The 21,180-nt window shown below is 38.0% G+C and overlaps 1 protein-coding gene across 1 annotated transcript in view; it reads left to right on the plus strand.

Moving 5' to 3' along the window:
• Positions 1 to 21,180, plus strand: part of MICU2 (mitochondrial calcium uptake 2) — a 146,911-nt gene that overhangs the window by 80,945 nt on the left and 44,786 nt on the right. The window contains exon 2 of the mRNA XM_065678539.1: positions 6,801 to 6,948. Coding sequence (XP_065534611.1) covers positions 6,801 to 6,948 — 148 coding nt within the window. The remainder of the gene's footprint in view (positions 1 to 6,800; positions 6,949 to 21,180) is intronic.

Here is a 21,180-nt window from a genome sequence, read left to right on the forward strand (position 1 = left end):
AAGACAAAATTTTAAGGGAATGGCAAGTGTATATGTGTATTCTAAGTCATTTCTGATTCATAATCAACTGCAAATATTTGAGTTTGTACACAAGTACTTGCATTTTGAATGGGTGCAAAATTTGCTTAGCAGTGTCACCAAGATCAGATCACAGGGATCAGCAGTGTTAGAAAAATCTCAGGTAAGGGTTATCAAGACTTTATTTATGCAACCCTTAGTTTTTATTGATTAAAAAAAAAAAAAAAAAAAAAGTTTAGTTGGCTTTAGCTTGCTATTTTTCATGCCAAAAAGGTCAAAGCCAGATACTGACGCCATGAATTCTTTATTAGCATCCTAAATTACAAGATGATAAACAGATTCGTTACATCAAGCTGAAAATTAATTGTAAGACATAACATTGTTGCCCTTATGCATCTCTCAGTGCAGGAAGCTAAGAAGGAAACAATAGTCTTCAGTAATGCTTAGAGACGCCAGTGGTTGCTTATCCCCTGATCCTTTGCCATGTCAACTGAAGAGGAAAACACTTGCATCCTTATAGAGCTGTTTTCATGTCATTCAAAACTTTACCATGGACATTATCAATTTGGCATTGGAGGCTTGACATAAAACCACAAAGGCAACTAAATTCCAAGTTAAAGCTGAAACTTCATTCTTAATGCACCGGGTTGTGCAGGGGAGCATGTGGGAACACCCAGTGTTTGAAGCCCTGGCTGTACCCACACACAATACAACAAGTTAAGGATGGAATTTCAGCCCAAGCCTTAACATTAATGCAGCACAGGTCTGTTGTGTGGTTTGATTTCTTCTTGCATGGCACTGCTAAAGACAACAGTAAACCCAAATGAATCTCAGAGTAATTTTAAATTATGCTTACAAGAATCTCATGCAAGCCACAGTAATAGATTCTTCTCACATGTTGCCTCTCAGTAAATTTGAATCTTTGTATCCTGCTTACTTTGAGTTTTCACTGTTGGAAACTGCTGATATGTTAGATTACACATACCTTAATACCTGGAGTCCAGCCTTAAATACATAATTGTTTCCTACAGTATACCTGTCTTTACTTGATGCTCATTTTGTGGAACAGAATTAAAGAGGTAAACTTTGCTTTTTGCCCTGTACATGCATTTTTATAAGCAAAATGAGCTTTGACAGTGTTTTTAGAAACATCAGGAAAGTCGAATCTTTGAAGGACTTCTTGGATGACTCAGGAAAAAGTACTTGGAAATTAGTCAGGACTTAATTGAGTGGGAATGATACTGAAATGTTGGGAGAGAATTTGGTCCCCAGTGAATGCTTTAGGTTTGTACTCTAAAAGAAGATCAATCTTAATTTTAAGTGATTGAATCAGCCTTTTCTTCAAAACATAATTTTTATTCAGTCTTTGGTGAGGCATTCGGAATGTGATTAGAATAGTTATTCAGTCATTTCTCCCTTCTCAGAACAAATGAGAGTTGTTTCTAATCTACTTTCAGAAATCCATAGCTCTCTACATCTTCCTATATATTTCCATCCTTTAGCAGCTGTTTTTCAATGAGTCCAGCATCCCTGCTTGCTAAAGACATGGAGAGATACATACCAGTGAAGAGAGTAGTGAAGGAAAGGGATACAGCTTTTAAGAGCATGTAAGCTGCTGTTGTAGACCCATCTACGTTTTAAACTTAGCCACATGACATGGCCTGTACCTGGTTCAGGGTGCCCATGTTCTCTTTTCTGAGATAGTAGATCTGCTTTTGCTCAGGATTAGGGACTGTCCTAAACCATAGTTTCAGGAATAACTTGATCACTGGCAAATAGTAGTCTAGAAACAACAATTTGGTGGAAAAAAAAAGATATAGTTAAAGCAAAGAGTCTGGTAATTATGCTCCGTAACACCCTCTGAAATTATGTTTTGCATTGGAGAATAATCATAGTGAAGTGTTATGTTCATATTTGTCCTGGGTTTATTTAGATTATGAAAGTGGGTTTGTGAGATGAAACAGAAGAACAGAGGCAGCATGAGGGTCATATTTGGCAGTGCGACTAATGAAAATGTGATGGCTAAAATATGAGAAAGATGTCACTCAGAGCTTAATTAAATGCTGGCAGTATGTTTAAGAAGAAATTATTAAAAGTAAGCATAAGATCATCAGTACATTTAAAGGCCAAATGTCCAGCTACATTCAATTTAATTAAAATTGCACAAATAATTGTATTGAATATTTTTGACAAATTATGAATTATATGGCTTACACATGAAAAGTCATCACTTTTTTGGTGTTATTAAACTTGATTATGAACTTCTAGTCTCTGATGCCAAGTCTAGCAGGTTGAAGTCCTTAATTCATATTAAACCAATTTGAACAGTATTGGTTTAGGAAAATGTTGTGAAAAAGATGGCAATTGAAAGGCCTGACATCATCATGATGTGTTATTTGAATATGTGACCACTGGTGGTACCTGCCTCTACTCTGGACAGTAGAATCTCCATATTCCTTACACACATCCTGGTCTGGCCAAAGCATGTAATGCCTCTGACACCACCTCTTTTCCTTCACCTTCTACTCTACAGTTATATTTGCCCAGATTTTCATTCTCTTATGCAACAGAATTGTGCAGATGTCTTTGGTGTGAAGGAACATCGGCCTTTTTTCATGATGCTTTATCCTTCCCTACATCTTCTGGACTGTCTGTCTAGACAGCTAAAGAAAGTCCCTGTAATTACGTTCCTGAGCTGCCATTCTCACTGCTCATTACAGTGGGGGCCTGGATTAACCGTATTTAATGAAGGTGCTGGTTCGGTAGCTGTATGAAGCTCCAGTGGAGAACTCAGCTCAGTCATCATCCTAACTTCCCTGTAGGCACTGGCGGGTTGCTATTAGGTCCCTGTGAAGGTTTTTCATTCTGGATTGCAAAAGCCCAGTTTGCTCAGCTTCCAGATGCTCTGTAGTAGAAAGGATCTTTGTAAAAACTTTCAGGTTATTTTTTCATAGGTTTTGTGCAGACTGCACAGCCAATTGGGCAAGTTTCAGCCTTTATTCTCCTGACTGTCAAGGCGCGAAAGTTATTAAGCATTTTTAAAATATTTTGATAGGCTTTTTATTTTGTCTGTACATGTTTCACAGTCCTTCACTGAGGTCTGCCTTATGCAGACCTCCATAAATTAAAGTGTAAAATATGAGGTATGGGATAATTGCTTTTGTGTTATACTTCTGCACTTCTGATTGTTGCACAGTGGGTTTTGATTTTTTTCCGTTATCATTAACATACTTGGAGAATGCTGTAGAGACTGTCACAGTAACCACACTAAAACATGGTGGGAAAACAGAAATAAAGGTACCTGCCATCTGGCAGGTAGCTGGTATAAATGGTTTTGTAGCTGGTATAAGTGGTTTTACAGCCATTGGAATGCCATGAATTTTCAGTCTGAGGCCGTACATTGCTTAGAAGTAGTAAGCAGTTACTCGTGAACAGCTGAGCTCTAGCACAGCCCTAACTGAGCTCATGCTGGTGTGCAGGGATCAGAGCGCTTTTAGCAGACACTTAGTTTCTCATATACAGTGACAGGACATTGGAAATTTTGCAAAAGTTTTGAAAACAAAGTAGGAGATGGCACAGCTGATGCATTTCATCCCATAAGGTTTGCTTATCTCATTTGTGCTAATATTTGAAGCTGCCTTTCATAAGAAGTGACCCATATTCCCAAGGCTGTTCTGCAAATCAGGGATGCTAGTTTCATGAAACGAAAGGAGCTTGATGAGTCACACGTTATTGTAATTCTGGTGGCAATACATTCTTTTCCAAACACAGGGCAGTCTTCAGAGTTAAAATGTGAACTTGTATCTATTTCAGTTAAAATTGTGGATTGCTGGAATTCAGTGCTTTGGTATTAGTAATAAGTTTAGCTTCAGACGGAATTCAGACAAATACTGCAAGACTTAATAAACTTGAAAATCCAGTTGGTTTGAAGACATTGTAAGATTAGCTCTTTACTTCTTGTCTAAATGTTTTATTTTATATTTGTGCAGAAAGGTTGTTTTTCATTCCTTAATATTAGTTAAGGGACAACTGTGAGGCGGTTTTCCATTTCTTTTAAATTTGCCGTAGGGCAAAAATTGTGCCTGTTGTTATGAGAAAAAGATGATTTTAATAAGAATGCTGCATGTTAATACCCAGCAACTGTGAACTATTCATATGATATCTGCAACATTTGTTGAATCTTGTTAACTATGCAATTACAGAATCACTTGTCCCCCAAAGTTTTAAAAAGAATACAGCTAAAGATCTCATTACATTACATTTATTTTTAAACAGTGTTTTCCAGAACATACGGATCTGAATCACAGAACGGCAGCAGGGCAGCTTGTGTGTAGGCCATGATGAAGCTCCATACTGTGTAAGAAGCTTAAGGCAGTGCTATTGATACAAAGTGGTCATATCTAAAACAAAGCAAACCTTGGCTTCAGATGCTTTTAAGTAGCCCTCATTCTCCTTGCATATCAGAATATTACTGTTTTAGTAAGTGGCTAATGCTAGCAGAAGGGCACAAGGTGTAGGATTAAATGGCAAGTTGCAGCCTTCTATTTAGAATTGTAAATATAATATAATATAATATGGTAATAATTGTATTCAGGTTGTACCCTTTTTCTTGAGATCCCCGAATTGTACAAACATATGGTCCCAATATCCAGCTAAGGATCACGGTGGGTAGAAAAAAAGGAAGCCTAATGACATAAAATTAGAATGCTTCATCCTCTTCTCCGGTGTCTCATTGTCTGCTGAACTGCTTTTCCGGTTTCTTCAATGGACTGGTTATTGGGCACAGCTTGTAGTCCACTCTCACGTTCCAAGAGTCCTTCACCTTGAAGAAGTTGGTTGTTACTCTTAGACTACACTGGGTGCTATTATTTGGGGCTGCCTGTATCAGTACAAGTCTTCCATCTCTTTCCTCTGCCTTATCAGCCTGACACTAAACCTCATGTTTTCTATTTTAACTTTAGCCCTGTCTGAGAGCTAGAAGCTGTCATTCCAAAACAGCTTATATGTTCGTCGTATCAGCTAGCTCCCCTGGTGTCTTTGCCACTTCATACCAAAATCCTGTCATGTTGTTGGCCAAGTGGAGGAAATATAACTGCTAATGCTTGATTCTGCAATTGTTCAAACTCGGCAGAGGAGGCAGAGTTAGCAGTCCCCATCCTGAAGGAACAGCAACTTAAAACTCAAGTGTCAGAAATCTGATCACAGCTTTTAAGTGGTTCATTCTCATTCCCTTCTGGCTTGCCCACTCCCTGGATGTGTTCATACAAACACACATGCACCCCATTACCCGCTGTGATATTTGCAAGTATCTGTGCACATTCCCAATTTTCCTAACAACCTCCCATGCAGCTGGTGCCTGTTACCTTGCATGTTGCTGTACCAGTGCTGACTGCAGTAAAACCAAGCGAGGTGTTCCCACTGGTCTCCCCCCTCATTCATCCATGTGCTGTCTGCCTGTCTGTCTCCCACCACTCACCCCAGGCCCTGTGTTCTAACATCTCATGGTGAGACCCTAGCTGCACCTGTAGCTGGTCTGAGTGTAACTAGGAGCCTGTCTCAGAAGTGTCCCAATGTGCAAAATGCAGCATACACCAGCACTATACTGGGTTGCTCTGATGCCAAGCAGTCCATGGCAATGATCCAGAAACTGAAAATTGCATAAACAAATAGTGATTTTTTTGCTGGAAGATGTGATGCAGCGCCTCAGTAGGCCATGCCCTAAGCTTATACCTGCTCATCTGCATCACCCATTGAGTAATGCCACAGGCACTGACCTAGCTACAGATCCATCTGGGTGTTTACTGACTTGGTTCAAGTATGTTCAAGTTGGGATCTTGGTTCATAGTCTTGGATTTTCTTGCTTTTTCTTCGCTTTCTCACGTCTTTGAACAGTCCTAAAATTGAGCGATGCTGCTGGTGGTAAAATTGTTCCATGTTCAAATATGCACAGGGTGTTCTGAATTTTAAAGCGTCTTGGTTTCATGTTTTCACTCACTGTCTCTGAAATCCTAAGAAAATGTTTCACCATGTCTGTGTCCTCTCTTGCTGCCACTAATTGTTACTACTCATCAGAATGTTGTCAACTTGTATAATTTTGATCATGAATCTCACTGTTTAAAGGGGGGATGGAAGTTGGATGGTTTTTGTTTGCTTGACAAATCGACTCTTTAGGTTTGGTGATGAAATCTTTGACTTGTTGGTGTTTTCATTGCTTTTCCTGTTTTTTCTAACTTCTCTGGAAGATAGGCCCATTCTTAAACTGGAACATCGTTATTCTTCCATCTGAGGAGTTGCTTCACATCTTGATAACTGACTTCAGGAGTTATCATGCAGACCACATTTTCAACCTTTGCTGAACCAGTCACTAATCTGGCAAAATACTGTTTGCTGTTTGGTCACTTTAGTTTTTTGTTGAGTTAAAGTGAATTTGGCTTTAATTGAATTTAGCTAGACTCTGAGAAGTAGCAGAGCTGGCAAAGGAGAGGGTGCAGGACCATATGGCCAAGAGCAGGGGAATAAGAGCTAAGGGCAGCCTTTGGTGACAGCAAGCCATTAATTTAGTTCAGCTGTGTTGTTAAGGCATGCTCTCAGTGAAGCCAAAATATACTTTAAATGTCATTCATTAAATTGTGCTATAAAAGCTTTAATTCTTGGTAGTCTCTTCTTGTGGCTACCCACAAAATACTGAAGTTAATCAAGATCAGATATAGGATTCTTTTCAATTACAGAGTTGGTCTACAAATGCAGCCATCTTTCTGCATGGATGTTTTTTTCTGTTTCAGAAGGAAGATGCCATTAATGTGGAAATGGATGAAAGACTGTCTCTTCGGAAACATCGCTTCATGCGTTTTGCATCATTGGAATATGAAGGAGAGTATTACATGACACCAAGAGATTTCTTATTGTCAGTAATGTTTGATCAAGTTGAACGTAAGTTGTTTTCTCATCATTGTGTTTGTAAAGGAAAAGAAACTTGTAGGTCCCCTTCAAGATGTAATTTGCCAGTCACTGGGATAAGATCCTTTGACATAAATCAACAGAAGCCAGTTTATAAATGTTGTGCATATGGATTGTTACAGGCATCACCACCCTTTACACCAGTGAATTGATACTGATGATTTAGAAATCTGGTGACTTGATGAATGAAATTACATCTCTGCATAATTTGCATGTCTGATCAGTATGTAGTTCCTCAATTACTTACATGCCGCAGGATATAGCAGGAGTGTAATATAATAGTGTTCATACCATCCCTGGCCCCATTAACTGTCTATCCACTTCACCAGTAAGTACTCTGCGACCTTATTTCTTAGAAGAAGCAGTGATGGCAGTGACTTGAATGAGCGTAATGAAGCATTGAGCTAAGCTCTAGGTTTCTGGTTTCAAATCTCCTTTGATTTATGCAAAACCTAATTAAGAACATATCAAAATTGTATGCACTTTCATAAAAAAGTGCTTCTAAAAGCATGCTTTATGAGGAGAAAATAGGACCAGCACACAAATAAAAAGTGCCCTAGGTGGTTGTCCTCTTTTCCTCCAAAAAACTGGCTTTTATATCTTTCCAAAGAATTTTTTGCTTTACAAAATTTAGATTTTCCAAGTTTCCAAGAGGGTTGTCATTCAGAGGACGAATACTCTCTTAATACCTCTGCTGTGGAAAAGAGGGGTAAATCCCAACTTTAATCATTACATGCAGTAGTCTGCACATACCGACCAGGGCAGCACATTGTCTTGCAAAAGCCATTCATAGTCTGGGATGTTCTGCCCAGCTAGCAGCAGGTGTCCAAGTGACATAGGGGTGCTGAACAGGAAATACAGAAAGGAATTCAAGGTACTGTGGAAAGGCTAGTGAGACAGGGAGAAGGAAAGAGACTGAATGCACTTTGATTCAAGCCTCTGGGAAACCTGGGGCAGAATAGAATTCACTGAGCTGCAAGTGGTCAAAGAACAGAAAACAAGAAAATAAAAGAAGTTTTCTTGTGTCTGCCAAAAATCTGTAGGTGATAAGGATACATGGCTTCACTGCTGACACACAACTTCTGATATTTTACAAAGCTGAATGTAAATCCTTAGGACTTTATGACCTTGAGACTCATGGAGACTCTCAAAATAACGTTTTTTTTTAATATGTGGCTAACAAAAAGAGTTATTTCTCCTTCAAAACATAGGTCATTAAGGTAAAAACCTGTAAGAGATTTTCTTTTAGGTTTTCCAGTCTGAAACAGTGAAAGACTGTGAATACTGAAATTTTCAGTTTTGAAGGTGTGAGTTTCAGACAGTTGTCTGTGAAAGCAAGGTTAGGGAAATAAGTGTTTTTCAGTCTTAGCAGTTCATACATATTAATTGGTTACTCCAAGTATAATAGTGCACATGCAGATTTTTAATGAAATAGTATGTGGGTAAGGTTTATTTGTAATGCAGCCAAGTCAATTTCAGTTTCTCTGCTAATATGAGCAGAAAACAGCATTAAATAGAAAAAAAAATAATGACAAAAAAACACATGAACAAAAAAAATCTTGCACTAATGCATATTTAGAATTTCAAATTGAGATCAGGCTTACAAAAATAGCAACATAGACAGTTCATAGAAAAATGTTAATCTAATGCTCCTAAACATTTGCTTAACCATCATTGATGTGGATTCTTTAGGCAGTAGCATAAACTCAACAGTAAACAATTCTCTTCAAGTCACATTTCTAGGGATTTTAGGTTTTCTTGTAACTGCAAACACTCAAAGCTTTTGTTAGCAGAGAAATAAGATGGTTTAGGTATTTTAAAGTCAGTGGTTTGAGCATTTTGTTTGGAAGAGTTTCATATAAGGAAAATGGGCAGACCTATCTCGAGTGTCTGTCCAGGTATATTTAAAGTAGATGAAGGTGGTGAATTTTATAGCAAAGCATCAATTGTTTTGGGAAACTTTCTGCTTATATGGTAAAATTCATTCCCTTTCACCTTGAACAGTAGTTTTAGAAATGAAAACAGGCGTGCCAACACTAATACTAGAAAGCCCTTTGCTTACTGGCATACTGAGATGCAATTTTAACGTGATAACTGCATACAAACGGTGAGTCTTGTAATGCTGAAGTTAAATCTGCAACGATATGGTTATTTGCTACCTATTTTTCATTAATCACTAATAAAAAAAATATGCAAAACTCTTGGAATAATTTGAAGCACCTTGGCAATAATCATTCATCTTCATAGCTGTTTGCTTGGAGTTTGCCAGTGGTTGTTGTATGTAAAAATATGGAAGGCTTAGGGCTGTTCTGAGGTTTTGTTTCTGCTGTCTTTTTTACAGATAATAGGCAGGGACATGTGATCAGCCTCAGGAGCAATTTAGCTATGTACACCAAGAAATATTGTTGAGGTTGATCACAACATTCTGCTCCTTTGTTCCTGTTCAGAGATTAACACTTCCAAAGGGGAAAAAGGCAAGTAAAAAGGGGGGTTGAGAAGAAGTTACGGGTTGGAAATAGAGGCCTTTGTCCAGCCCCCTTGGGGTTGTTTTGCTTACTGTTGCTTGTCATTGGAGAATTACTTTGAAATCTCCTGTTAGTTCTCAAGCATAATTAAATTTAGAAGAAAGTACATGCAGTGTTGTGTAAACCAGGTAAGTTGTTGGTGCTGGATCAAAAATGCTAACATTAGAAAATACGAAAATATTTTAGCTATGTCCAGATTGTCAAGTGAATTCCTGTACATGCTTGGTTGGAATTTATGACAGAAGCAAAAATCTTAGGCGTGCCCTTTGACAAGGTTGCAAAACATGTAATAAATTATGATTTATTATAGAACACTTCCCAGATAAGAAGGCAGTTGAACTGTAGTGCAAATACATCAACTGCCATCCAGCCCATGTGATCATGAACCCTGCTTGATAGACTTTAGTTCACTAGTTTTGCTCATTTGTTTCCTGGTGCATGGGTCTCTCTATTACTCCTTTTATTTAAGGTAGGCCAAAAATTATGAAATCTTGGCATTCCTCTTGATTAAATCACACCTGCAAAGTTATTTACTGTCAGGGTGATAATGAAGAAAAATATTTACAGTGCTGCCATCTAAGGAGAATGAACTGATAACAAATGCAGGGTTTCCTGACAGACTTACTTTGTTCTGCATATTGACAAAGCAAAGGGCTCTATAAAGGCACAAAAGCACCATGAAAAAAAAAAAAAGTGCTTGCTTTTAGATGCAGTGTTTCACATTTGATTACTTTTGTAAGTATTTGCCTAATTCTATTACCATTAGTTATTTAATGGAAGGAAGTAGCCACCTCTTTATAAACAGTGGCAAACAGTAAATGAGATGTGGCAGCGTAGCACAGGATTTGTGCCTGTACAAAACACCTGAAACAGTCTGTGAGATGTTCATGTAAATCATCATGTCAGATGCAATAATAGTTTAGTGGAAAACTGTTTTCTGTTACTGTTCTTATAATGATGTGAAAACTTCTCAATGTCTAGTAATATCTAATAAGAATAATGCAAACTTGCTGTGTTGCATTGGAAGTTCTAGCATCCTACCCATAGCAGAAGGGTTGGAACGAGATGATCTTCAAGGTTCCTTCTAACCCAAACCATTCTATGATTCTGTGATTATAGGCGTAAGGGTAAAGCTCAGCTGACTTACACTGAATTTTCATTTCAATGCAGGAGTATTTTTAGAAGACACTTCCAGCTTAATTTAAAACGTAATTTTTAAACAGTTGTGCATGCTTAGGCTCATATTCTAGATTATGTAACCAATACTGTCTTAGAGCTTCTCCATGGAAGTATTGCTGGTGTGCTGTTGTTGTAGAACATTTAAGAAAATCTATATTAAATTTTGAAAAGGACTACAGGAATCCTTCAGAAAATGAAGATTTTGCAGTACATTAAATCTGGAGTATGTTTATGTTCATTCTACTGGAAAATATTATTCTACTACAGAAATACCTTCCTGTTTCAAGTAGAAGACAAATGTTCAGGTTAGTTTGTCTGATAACATTTGATACCTGGTAAATAAAGATCATGATCCTTCTGTATATTCTTAGTGCAGATTTAATGTATCATAACACCTTCACGTCCCAAACCACTCCTTTATCTGCAGTAAAACAGATTTTCCAGTGTTCCATAGAACTAAGCTGCCAGAGGCAGTATTTCCACAGTAGAGTCCTATCTGTTAGTGAGAGTTAGTGTATTGTAAGTTTGCTGGGAAGAAACTGTTCACGTTGGTTAAGTTTTCTGTGAAAACATAGTTGGCGCAAGTTTGTGGTATGTTTGCGGGTTTGATATGATGTGTGGCTTCATGTCACAGTATCAGCGTGATCATGACTGAATGAATCTGCGGAAAGGATACAGTGCAAGGCTGCAATGGCTGGAATATTGAGTTCTCCATTATCCTTAGTAAAGATAAGTGCTGGTGCAGTTGGTGGGGTTTGAAGAGCCAAGAGGGTCCAGGCAGTAAATGGGCATTTCAGAACAAGGTGAGTCTGTTCAGTCTTTCTGTTTCTGGATCTTGAGTTTTTGCCTCTAGTGGGAGTTCAGATGCCTAAAAATCAGTGTCTTCATTTTGACCTGTATTTCGTACACAATAGCTAATCAGACTGATATTGGTTGTGCATGAGGATTCAGAGTCAAAAACTAAGAGTTAAGCTTGTGTAACTGGCGAAGCTCCATACGGGAAGTGAGGATTAAAACATTATATGGAGAGCCATTGGCGTACCTGGGAACTGAACGCAGTGAGCTGAATTTTCCTGAATTTCTAATGCGTTAACAAATAGATCATTTTCTCCTTATCTCTGTATTTAGTATTTTTTAACACTGATGTGGTGGTGTTGCTGAAATCCTCCAAGATCTCCACAGGCTGTGATATGCAGGACAGAGGTGACCCTTGCCCAGTGCTAAATGGAAGGTAAAGCAAAGGCAAAGAAGCAAGGTGGTGATTTAAGGTCATGATATAAATCTCTTCTGCGTTCTAGAAAAATGAAACAAAATCAGCCGTTTCTAGCCAAAGCGTCTTAGTCATTGTTGTCTACTCATTTCTTAAAGTGGGGTTGTGGGTGGAGGAAAGTAATGTCCCTGTTGAGGGATTTGCACATAAGCAAAGATAAGGAGATTGCTGAAAATTTCTGCTTCTGTAACTAGCCAATACTGTGAAATTTTCATCTTCAGCTATCCTTCGTCACCAAAACAGTGTTAGGAACTCCTGCCACAACCCTGAGAAAGTCTTCAAAGTAATATATTGTATACATACTGTCTTTTTCTTTCCCTTAGGTGTTCAAGTAAAATATTAAAGTTCATGTTCTAGGTAAAATACTAGATCATTTTAGACAAAATGTTGTACCTCAACCAATTGTTGGTAAATAATATAAGTAAGGGGTTGGGTTTTTTTCTTCTTTTCTCCTTGGCAATAGTGCGTTAACACTGACAACTTACATGGGCTCTCTAATGCAACACCAATGATTTTCATGGGATTGGTATATCTAAAAATTCATTTGGAGGAAAATAGTTCTATATCTAGAAACAGTAGAAATACTTAAGAAGTTCCTGTGATCTTGATAATGTGTATGTATGTCTGGGCATAAGCTTTGTTGTGAAATTAAAACAAAGACTAATACATTTTTGTAGCGGTTGCATCACAAGGTACTACATAACAGAATCAGAGATGGGATTCTTGAGGGGAAATGGGGTCTTTCTCCCTGCAGCAATCAAATCTGGTGTGTTGGCCAGGGTGCTTTTTTGGTGCATTAACCTCTGGCCACTGCACTGACTCACTTGTTTGGTTTAATTTTTCGGAAAAACTTGTTGAGAGTCCGAAAAATAGATGCACGAGGTGCTGCAGTTAGAGCAGATGTGTTAGGCAAGAGCTGGCTTACAGCCATCACTTGAGAAGAAGCAGGTTTTAGCATATCATTGCACAGGGAGAAGGTGTCCTTTTTTACTCCTGTTTCATTTCCATGCCTTGAACCACTGATGAAAGTACCTGGGACACATTCCTTATAAGGTCAAACAGGAAAATATACTTTTGATCCTTAAAGTTATACTGACGTTGTATTCATTACATTTATATTTTTGTGGCTATGTCTGCATGAGGCAACAGTAAGGTTGTAATAAGCTTGTGGCTTTGTTGTGATTATTTCTTATTTTTCCCTTTGTGGCATTGCTGACTAACTGGAGACACAGAATAGGAGTTCTTATCTCAATTGACTGCGGTGCTTGCTGTTTAGGTAAAAGCTTTTGCATGATGTTATGTTTTGAAAATACATTACTAGCTATTTAGCTTTCTGAAAAACAGTTGTTAATGAGAATATATATCGCAGCTTCTCAATGAATGAAAGCAAATTTTTAAAGCTCAGCACAAAAATAGTACTACCATTAATAAAACTGGTCAGGCTTCTGCAGAGTGGTGAGCAAGAGGCAGTGGTCTCAACACACATCTTGAAGGATTTAGTTATTTAAAGTGTGAAAGTTACTGGTTATTTAATGGCATCTGAATGGAAAACAGATTCCTTGAAACAAATGAAAATATATTGTGCTCATACAGAATATTTGTAGTACAAGTAATGGAAAGATCTGGTTATTAATAACGGGAGTCTGCTTGTATAAACATCGGCTGCCTTAGAATTTCAGAAGTCTTGCGACAGTTTCTGCCTTAGTCAAGTATTCCACTTTTGTGACAGGCTACCATGGTATTTAAAATACTTAACACAGAAGTCACCTTTCTTTTATACATATGATCAGATTTCAAGAACTCGTGCAGTCATTCTTCTTCTCCGAATATTTTTCCTATTTGTAAAGATGTTTTCTTTTTGTAGAACATCACACACTATTTCAACTACATTTGTAACATACTGTCAGCATACCACAGAAAACATCTCTGGGATTTTTTCCACCGTGGGTTCTGAATACTTTTTGACAGATTACTTCAGTATTATTTTTTTTAATAAATTCAGTGGAACTTAATCAGTTCTGAAACATCCTGCTTAACTGACAATTAAGTCTTAACAGATGTAGCGTGAAAATCAGACTCTGATTTTTTTTTCACTCTTAAATGTATTTTAATTTCTTGCAACATATGTCCTTACCACAGGCAGGTATTGGGTTGTACCTAAGAAGTACAGTCTGTTTTCAAAATTCCTTGGGTTATGTTCAGACATTTAGAACTGATGGGGATCTGGCAGGCGCTCAGTGGACGACAGCAGGTGCCAGGAGTGCAGGTCAGGCTCCTGCCAAAATCTAATATGTGTTCTAGCCTCACATTTTTTATTGTTTGTAACTCTTTCAGTGCTGATGGTTCTGTGCTTTGCCTTAGGCCAACACTGAATTTTTATTTTGTTAGTCATACGATTTATTCTTTTTTGAGTAATCTTGATATAGGCTCATTTTAATTTTTTTTTTCTCATGCATATTCTCCAATAAATGTTACATTATGGGTTTTTTAAAAAAATATCTAGGGTAGAACTGTTGAGGATCAATCACTTTCCTTCTAGGCAGTAGCAGCAGGCAAGCTGTGCATGCATTGGTAGATGAGAAGGGCTGCCCTTACTTGCAAATGTCTGGGGTCTCCAGGGAGGTCTTTGAGAAGTTCTGCTGCTCCCTGTTTAGAAAACACTGGCACTGATTTCCTAAGGGAGAAACTACCAATTTATGCTCACTTTTTTTCACTCCTCAGCCCTGCACCTGCAGTTGGTTATAGTGCAGATTGCACTCAGTAGCCTTGCTGGTCTACTATGAAACAAAAGTAAATCCTGGGCTCAAAGACTTTTTTCCATGTGGAAAACACGCAAGTTTCTCTTGTTAGAGCCACCTGCCTACATGGCAGTGCCCTCTCTTGGGCTTACCAGCATCATTATGGCAGAGGAGAATACAGCCAAGAGCCAACTCTTTGTAATCAAACCAATCTTCCAACATTGTCCAGTCCACCAGAGAGCTCTGATCCTCACACCACTATCCATAAAGCTGGGGAGCACCTAGACATTCTGCTGACTACATCTTTAGTTAAATATCCTTCCTCTCAGACCTGGAAAAGCCTTGTGCGGCTGAAAGCATAAGGATTTTTCAGCCATAGATAACAAAAGATACCGTGTTTTCCAACAAATCCTGCCTTGGTTCTTACCAGATGAAAGGTAGTTCAACAATACTACTAGGTCCAAATGCATCTTAATTGGCTGTTCTTGGTTATCAGTGTATATATACATATATCAATGTATATATTGCTATATTTCTGACTGGAGTATCCTGGGACTTTGTTCACCAAGAGTTGCAATCCTGCCTGGCTTAATAAAAATTAAAAAATGGGCTCCTTGTATAGAATTTGAATATAAAGCATGGACAAGACAGCTGCCATTTGCCTTTGTTCAAACTATTTCAGTTGTCTTTCAGAAAAGCTGATGTTTGAAGTCTTCAGAATGATACAGCTCTTTTTCTCAGGTGCTAGCCACCTTTTCAGGCCTTGAATGCGTGTCCTCTCCTCTATGCCAGTACCTCTGGAACTACTGGGACAGTGAAGTCTTGCTGCTTCACTGGTATTGGCAAGCACTTAGTAAGTCACGTATCCCACCCGAGAAACTGCCAGTTCCAGAAAACAGATAACTTTTGTCTTTTTTTTTGTTCCTCTACAAAGGTGTTTTGGTTTTGTTTTTCCTGAGGAAGAGCAAGATATGTGTGTTCTTAACTGTGGACTGGATCCAAAACCGTTGCAAGCCTGACAGAGCAGATTCTTATAATAGAGAATACTAAAATTAGTCATTTTGTCTCATGTGGATGGGCATCTACTTTTCCGTTGGGACTGTATTTATTTACTGTGTCTGACAACTGAACAGTCACCCACACCCTGACATAGCAGTTATTTCTTCTCTGTGGATTTTTTGGTGATATAGAATGTAAGAGCTCACTTCTGTTTCACTGTCACTTTCTGGGGGAAAAATATAAAACCTAACCTTCAAAAATTCATCTGCTTCTCTGGCTTTGTTGGAATTGGCAAAAGAGAGCAACTGTTCAGCAGAAAAGAGTACCATTTTTTGCAGTGTGTATGGTGGTAAAGGCAGTCTGCTGCTGAAAAAGTAAGAGGGGCTTTAAAACCAGTATGGTCAATTTAAAAGTACAATGGGCAAAATAAATGGCTTAACTCTTTCAGTAAAAGAAAGCCATCTATTGTTTGCTTTTCATTTGCACCAACTTTGAGAATTGTAAAAAGCCTGCTTAGAATTTGATTCACATTTCAATGCAGTCTCATTTTTCTGCAGCTAACATAAATGTTCATTTCAGGAGGGCAGTCTCTATATCCAGTACTGTAGTAAAGAGGAAGAAGAGTATCTGCTTAGTCGTACTGTTGTAAGAACACTTGTATTTATTACCACAGCTCACCCGAGTTAATGTGTTTGTAATGTCTTGTGTTAATAATGTCTTGTAATGTATTTTTAAGGATGTGTGTCCTCTACTAAGGTGATACTTTATGGCCTAGCACTTGCCTTTAGCATTTCATGGCTGTGTGATCATATATGTTCTAAAAGTCAGCTCCAATTTTAGCAGGAAATGCCAACTTAAAATGTAGACCTGTTACACATTTTTCCTGCTCAGTTTGAAATAATTTCTAATCACTGCTCACATCGGAAAATGGTGGCACAATATCTCCTCTGTTGCTTGAAAACTCTTCTGATACCCTGCCTGAAATTAATCTATTTGAACCCATTTGCTCTTGTGCCAACATTTCACATTACCTTAAATAGGGGGTTCTTTTTTCTTTTGTATCTTAACACTGTGATGCATTATAGGTAATTAAGTTACCACTCAGCACTGGTCTTGTTAGGTTAAGCAAACACAAGTTTATTTCTATATCCTCTGGCTGGGTGAGGCCATCCATTCCACAGCTTTGTGTAGGTAGCTGTATTCCACGCTTTTCTGAATCTGATTTCTTTTTTGTAAAGTCAGTTTCATTCCCTGGCTCAGAGCACAATCCACTGGCAATCACTATGGCCTAAGAGATGGAACAAGGATTGAAGTCAAGAACTTCTTAAATTAATACTGTTGCTGAAACATCTGAATTGTGAAACTGCAGCTTCATTCAAAGAGAAAAATGCTACAAAGCAATGCTCACTAGAGCAAACAAACTCTTTTAGCCTGTGCTTCACTTGCAGTCACTACATGCGGAACAGCTTCCAGCGCCATAGGTGCTTTGGTCCGCATCTGTATCTCCATGTGTCTGCCAGGCTGATAGTAGTACAGTAGAGTAAATTACCATATGTGCTCTTAGGTTGAGAAATTTTTAATGTAATCATGGAATTGTGATTAAACAGGAAAAGAGAGGTCTGGCAAAGAACATCCTTTTAGAAGGTTATGTACAATCACGTGCTTGATGCCCCAGTTAATGTACACCTTCAACAAGAATGGGAAAAATTGTTCATTTTTTTTCAGTCCAAGATTCCTCTGGAGGAGCCATTAGTTTTGTCAGAGAAGCCAAGTATGGCCTGAAGGAGGCAGTGCAAGGATAATTAGAGGCAGTGGACACAGGAGCCCAATGTAGTAAAGGCTGCTGCAAGTTAAATCAGATATTAGTGGGAATTCTAATGTAAACTCTATTTATGCATTTTGATTTGCCTCCTCCATTATCTTTACTGAAAGAATATCTCTGTTCTATTTCTGTTTTGACAGACTTACTATAATGTTTCCTCTGGTGCTTAATAAGATCAGAATTCTTTTGAAAATCTGAATATAAAATTAAAGCCAAATGTCTTTCTGAGGTCTGTTTCATCAAATTAATTGAATTTCGAGGAGAAAGGTTTATTCCTGAGGAAATAAGACAATTCTAGAAAAGAATAACTTAATTTTTTGAAAGAGGCTATTGATCTTTTGTCTATTTTTTTTGTCTTTCTGCAAGACTTTTTTCTGTGAAGAGTTTGAAGTCACAGGGTCAAGGGATAACTTATCTTTGCTTCTGTTACTCGTTCTCCAAAGTCCACTCCTTAGAGTGGAGAAGGTTTCTAGCTGGTGCATGAAACTTTCTTTTCTGCTAGTAGGGAAGGCTGATGGACATCATGTCAGTAATTTATTATTAAACATGCTGTTTGCAACATTTGTTTTTTCTAAATTGCAAATTAACCAAACCATTTTGGCTACTGCTAAAAAGCACAATTCACATCTGTTTTTAAGGTTTTTCTGTGATTCCTCATTACTTTAGTTCTTCCCAGTCTTTTAGGGGAGTTCTCAGACTTTTCACAATCCCACTTCTCTTCCAATTACTACCTTATCTTTTGAAGAAGGACAGTGTTTCAAATTAGTTTTATGTAACATTCTGGTATTCTGAGAAACTAGTCCAAGCTAGAACTCTCCGTTAATCTTTTCATGTGACAAAAATAGGATAAAACTTTCTCAGCTTGAAACACAAGAGCATTCTGTTATCACTTACATACCCTACAAGCCCCTGCTGTAGGAAAGCTTCCCAAACATCTGTTAATTGCTATGTGACAGATGTTAATGATGTATAAACAAGTCAGACTCAGCAGGGGCTGTTACTGGTTTGCTCAGAGCTTCTGTATGTGCTAATAACAGAATGAGCTTATCTTAGAAGTAGAAAGAAACTCCTGGCTAATTTAAAGGTAAAAGCAAGAATGACGTGGGCTGTCAGCTGAAGGAAAGCAAGTCAGACACTGAAAGGAACTCCGATTAAACACGAGAAGGAGAAAGAAAGAAAAGCTAGAGACTGCAATAATGCTTGAGCCTGGAGAGTTATGGAAATAATGAAGTAGGGCTGTGCAGGATCAGTAAATGCCCAAAGCAATAGACAGACTTGTGTAGGAAAATTCCCAAACATGGTCATTAGAATGTGCTTATCTTCTCAGGGTGGCAATTGGAAAAAGTAATGTCATCACTGGGGTCATCTGCATTAAAATGGCCTTCCTAAAATTTTCATGTAAGATTGCACTTCAGAGCCTTATAAAGGGAAAAGGCTCCTTCTAGAAACTCTGACATGACAGGATCAGCTTAATTCAGCTTTGAATAGCAATTCCCTTTATCACTAGTCATCCTGTAATCTCCAGGAATCTGAAATATCTGAAGTTAAGTGCTGCAGTACAGCACCTATGCCAGAAGTCTCTTCCCCTAAAACAGCATTTTTATTATGCTTTTTTTCTTCCTTTTTTATGCTGATTCACTAATCACTAATGGCAATTAGTTGCAATTATTACAGTTCTGCTGGGGAAAAAAGTGATGCATTATGTTCTTCTAGAATAGACATCTGGTAATTCAGTTCATCCTTTTACTAAAACTAATTGCAAAATGGGTATGTCTATTTGGTGAGTGTGTATTTACCCTTTTCTTTCAATGGATAATGTCAGGAGAGTTTGAAAGGATGAGGAATAGATGGATAATATCACCAATTTCAAAAATACAAAGATCTTAAGATCGTAGAATATTAGCAAGTGGATCAGAAACAACCTTGCCAGCTTTCTTTTGTTTAGATTAATCACGTGTTTTAGAAGTTCCACTTATCCACGTTCAACACAGATGGTAATTAATTTACAAAAGCATTTCCAAATTTCTAGTAAAGAGAGTGATTTTATCCTTTTTTGTCCTCTTGCATAAATATATTTTTTGTTTCCTCAAGGAAAGACTGCTGCAAAGCAAAGGTGAATAGGAGCTACAGCTGTAACTCACCCAGGACACCCCACGCAGTAACTGAACATCATCTGTTGGGTGTTCATCCTTTCATTCCTAGACAGAATTTATCTTGGTTATAATTTACAAATTAACTGTTCTGTAAACTCAATAGCAATGCCCTCAGACATCTAATCATTGTAAATTGTGTGTTCATGACTGGGGCTTATGTTCTGGAAGATGAGCATAATAGGGTTCTGAATTGTGGCATTTACCATGCTCTGGACAGCAAGACAAAATGTCTCAGGCCGTGAACACAGTGCTCTTATTAATGAAATTACCAACATAGAGTTGTTTCCTTTCAGTCAAATTCAAAATTTGCTTTTAAATCAGCACTTAGTTCTCTCATGTCTTGACAAATAAGGCAAAAATGTCTTGTCTTCCTTCATAGGTAGTCAGTGAGAACTGAAGCCAGGATAGTCAAGTGCATAAGAACATAGTTGTCTCTGGTATAAGCAAGGGGGAAAAATCCAAAACTCCATGTAAAGCCTACCAAAGTACTTTTCCTTGTATTTGGTCTTAGTATAAGTTACAAAAGCACCTAAACTGGTATTTTATCGCAAAGTTAGTCAGATGATTGTGTTAAATTAGAAAGATGTTCTATATTCATAGTCCTTTTAGAAACAAATGTCTGCAAGCATATTACTCAACACCCAACTGGTCATGATTCTGGGAGACCTCCCGGACTGCTTTGGGCTTTTCCAGTTGTCACCATGAGAATTACCACCATGATCTCCAGAGCTCCCTTCCAATTTCAACTATTCTGTGAATGAAGCGATTTCCCATAACCACAGGGAGCCCCACTTCTTGGGTCTTCCCACAGGCTTCTCTGAAAATCCTGAGACCATCTCTCGCAGTCACTAAAAAGGCGCTGTTTGTGCAGTATTCACTAGAATTGTTGCCACTGGGAATTATGTAAGAACAACAAGATGTTGGAAAGTATGTCTCTGGGGGATGTAAGGCAGCCTTAAAGGAGTCAAATCCTACATATTTGATGGAAGGACTAGAGAATTAAATAGGAGCAGTCACCATCAGCACCATCATTAGAATAGTGCATCAATAGAAACTGGACATCCTGCCGATGAAATTTCTAGATTTCACAGATGTCCTTCTTCAGTGCATCAATCTCTGTCTTCATTTTGTTTTTTTCTTTTTTTTCCCTTCCAAAGGTCTGACTAGGGATTGCTGGGATGTGATGAACTGAAGTTTACCGAAGTGGTATTTCTAGCAAAATTCCATTGTACATTTCCAATCAGCTGTCACCTCTTGGAACATTTTTTTGCAATATTTCTATGAACTTTTACTGTCCATTGCTGTAGTGAAGTAAATTAATCGTTAAAAGAAAAATACTGGTTTAGCAAAAAAGAAAGCATTAATGATGATGTAAAAAAAAAAATGGTATGTGATAGGATGAAACAGAGAAAAAGTGAGCTACTCTGTAAACTGGAACTAAATAGCTTTTTATATTTACAGGAGTCTTGAGAACCCACTCAATTTATGTGAAATGTCAGTGCTCCCAGTTACTTACTCA

The sequence above is a fragment of the Lathamus discolor genome, chromosome 4 (assembly GCF_037157495.1).
Source record: "Lathamus discolor isolate bLatDis1 chromosome 4, bLatDis1.hap1, whole genome shotgun sequence".
Taxonomy (NCBI): Eukaryota; Metazoa; Chordata; class Aves; order Psittaciformes; family Psittacidae; genus Lathamus; species Lathamus discolor.